General features: G+C 72.1%; 1 protein-coding gene across 1 annotated transcript; it reads left to right on the forward strand.

The window, feature by feature from the left end:
• Nucleotides 1-11: 11 nt before the first annotated feature.
• MNEG_15586 (hypothetical protein) lies at nt 12-485 on the forward strand (the record flags this gene model as incomplete). Its single annotated transcript, XM_014035942.1, has 1 exon — nt 12-485. The coding sequence occupies one exon, from the start codon at nt 12-14 to the stop codon at nt 483-485; it is 474 nt and encodes a 157-aa protein (XP_013891396.1).
• Between the last annotated feature and the right edge of the window lie 624 nt (nt 486-1,109).

The raw sequence follows: 1,109 nt of genomic DNA on the forward strand, positions 1-1,109 counted from the left end.
GCTATGTGGAGATGACCAACATCCACCCCGGCGCCATCGAGGAAATGTACAAGATCGCCTCCATCAACCTCAGCCCCGGCACCGTCGGCCAGATCGCCATGTCCTGCATGGTCAACCCCCCCGCGCCCGGGTCCCCCAGCTACGACCTCTGGAGGCAGGAGCGCGAGGGCGAGCTCGCGTCGCTGCGGCGCCGCGCGCACATGGTGACGGACGGGTTCAACTCGCTGGAGGGCGTGACCTGCAACTTCACGGAGGGTGCCATGTACGCCTTCCCGCGCCTCCACCTGCCGCCCAAGGCGGTCGCGGCGGCCAAGGCGGCGGGCAAGGCGCCGGACGTGTTCTACTGCCTGCGGCTGCTGGAGGCGACGGGGATTTCCACCGTGCCGGGCAGCGGGTTTGGGCAGGAGGAGGGGACGTTCCACCTGCGGACGACGATCCTGCCGCGGGAGGAGAAGATGGCCGAGTTTGTGCAGCTGTTCAAGTGAGTGCGGGAGGGGATGGGGGGCAAGGCAGGGCGGGAGGTTGGGGGCGGCCAACGGGCGCGGCGGAGGCCGCTGCGGCGGGCGTTGCGGTCGGCAGGCGTGGGGCTGGGCCCGTCGATCCTGCGCCTGCGTCTGGCGCGGGCGCGACGGGAGGAAAGCGGCTCGCACGGGGCGGCGCGCGGCCCTCATGGTGGGGACGTTCCCCTGATGTCATCCCACCCCACCCTGTACCAACCCCCAGGGACTTCCACCAGTCATTCATCAAGCAGTATGCATGAGGGCACACGCGCAGCCCGACGCGACGCCCCAGGCGGGCCCTCGAGCGCCGCCCTGGCCCCCCCCCTTGGTCAGCGCAAGGCACCACCGCGGCCTGAGCTCCTGGGGCTGCCGGCGCGGACCTCGCTGCTCTGCTTGCTGCCCCCCTGCCTGCCAGCGCCGCCGGGAGACCCCTCCCCACGGCACCAGGCGCAGCGGCGCCGCTGGCGCGCCCCGGCACCCGTCGCCGCCGACAAGCGGCCGCCGGGCGCAGTGCTGCCCGGACCTCGGGGCCGGCCGCCGGCGGCGGTGGAATTTTTTTGCGAGGTGTTGTTGATGTAAGAGCGCCCGTGCTGCGGCCTGCAGCCTTGC

This window comes from Monoraphidium neglectum (assembly GCF_000611645.1).
Source record: "Monoraphidium neglectum strain SAG 48.87 unplaced genomic scaffold scaffold05461, whole genome shotgun sequence".
In the NCBI taxonomy this organism is placed as follows: Eukaryota; Viridiplantae; Chlorophyta; class Chlorophyceae; order Sphaeropleales; family Selenastraceae; genus Monoraphidium; species Monoraphidium neglectum.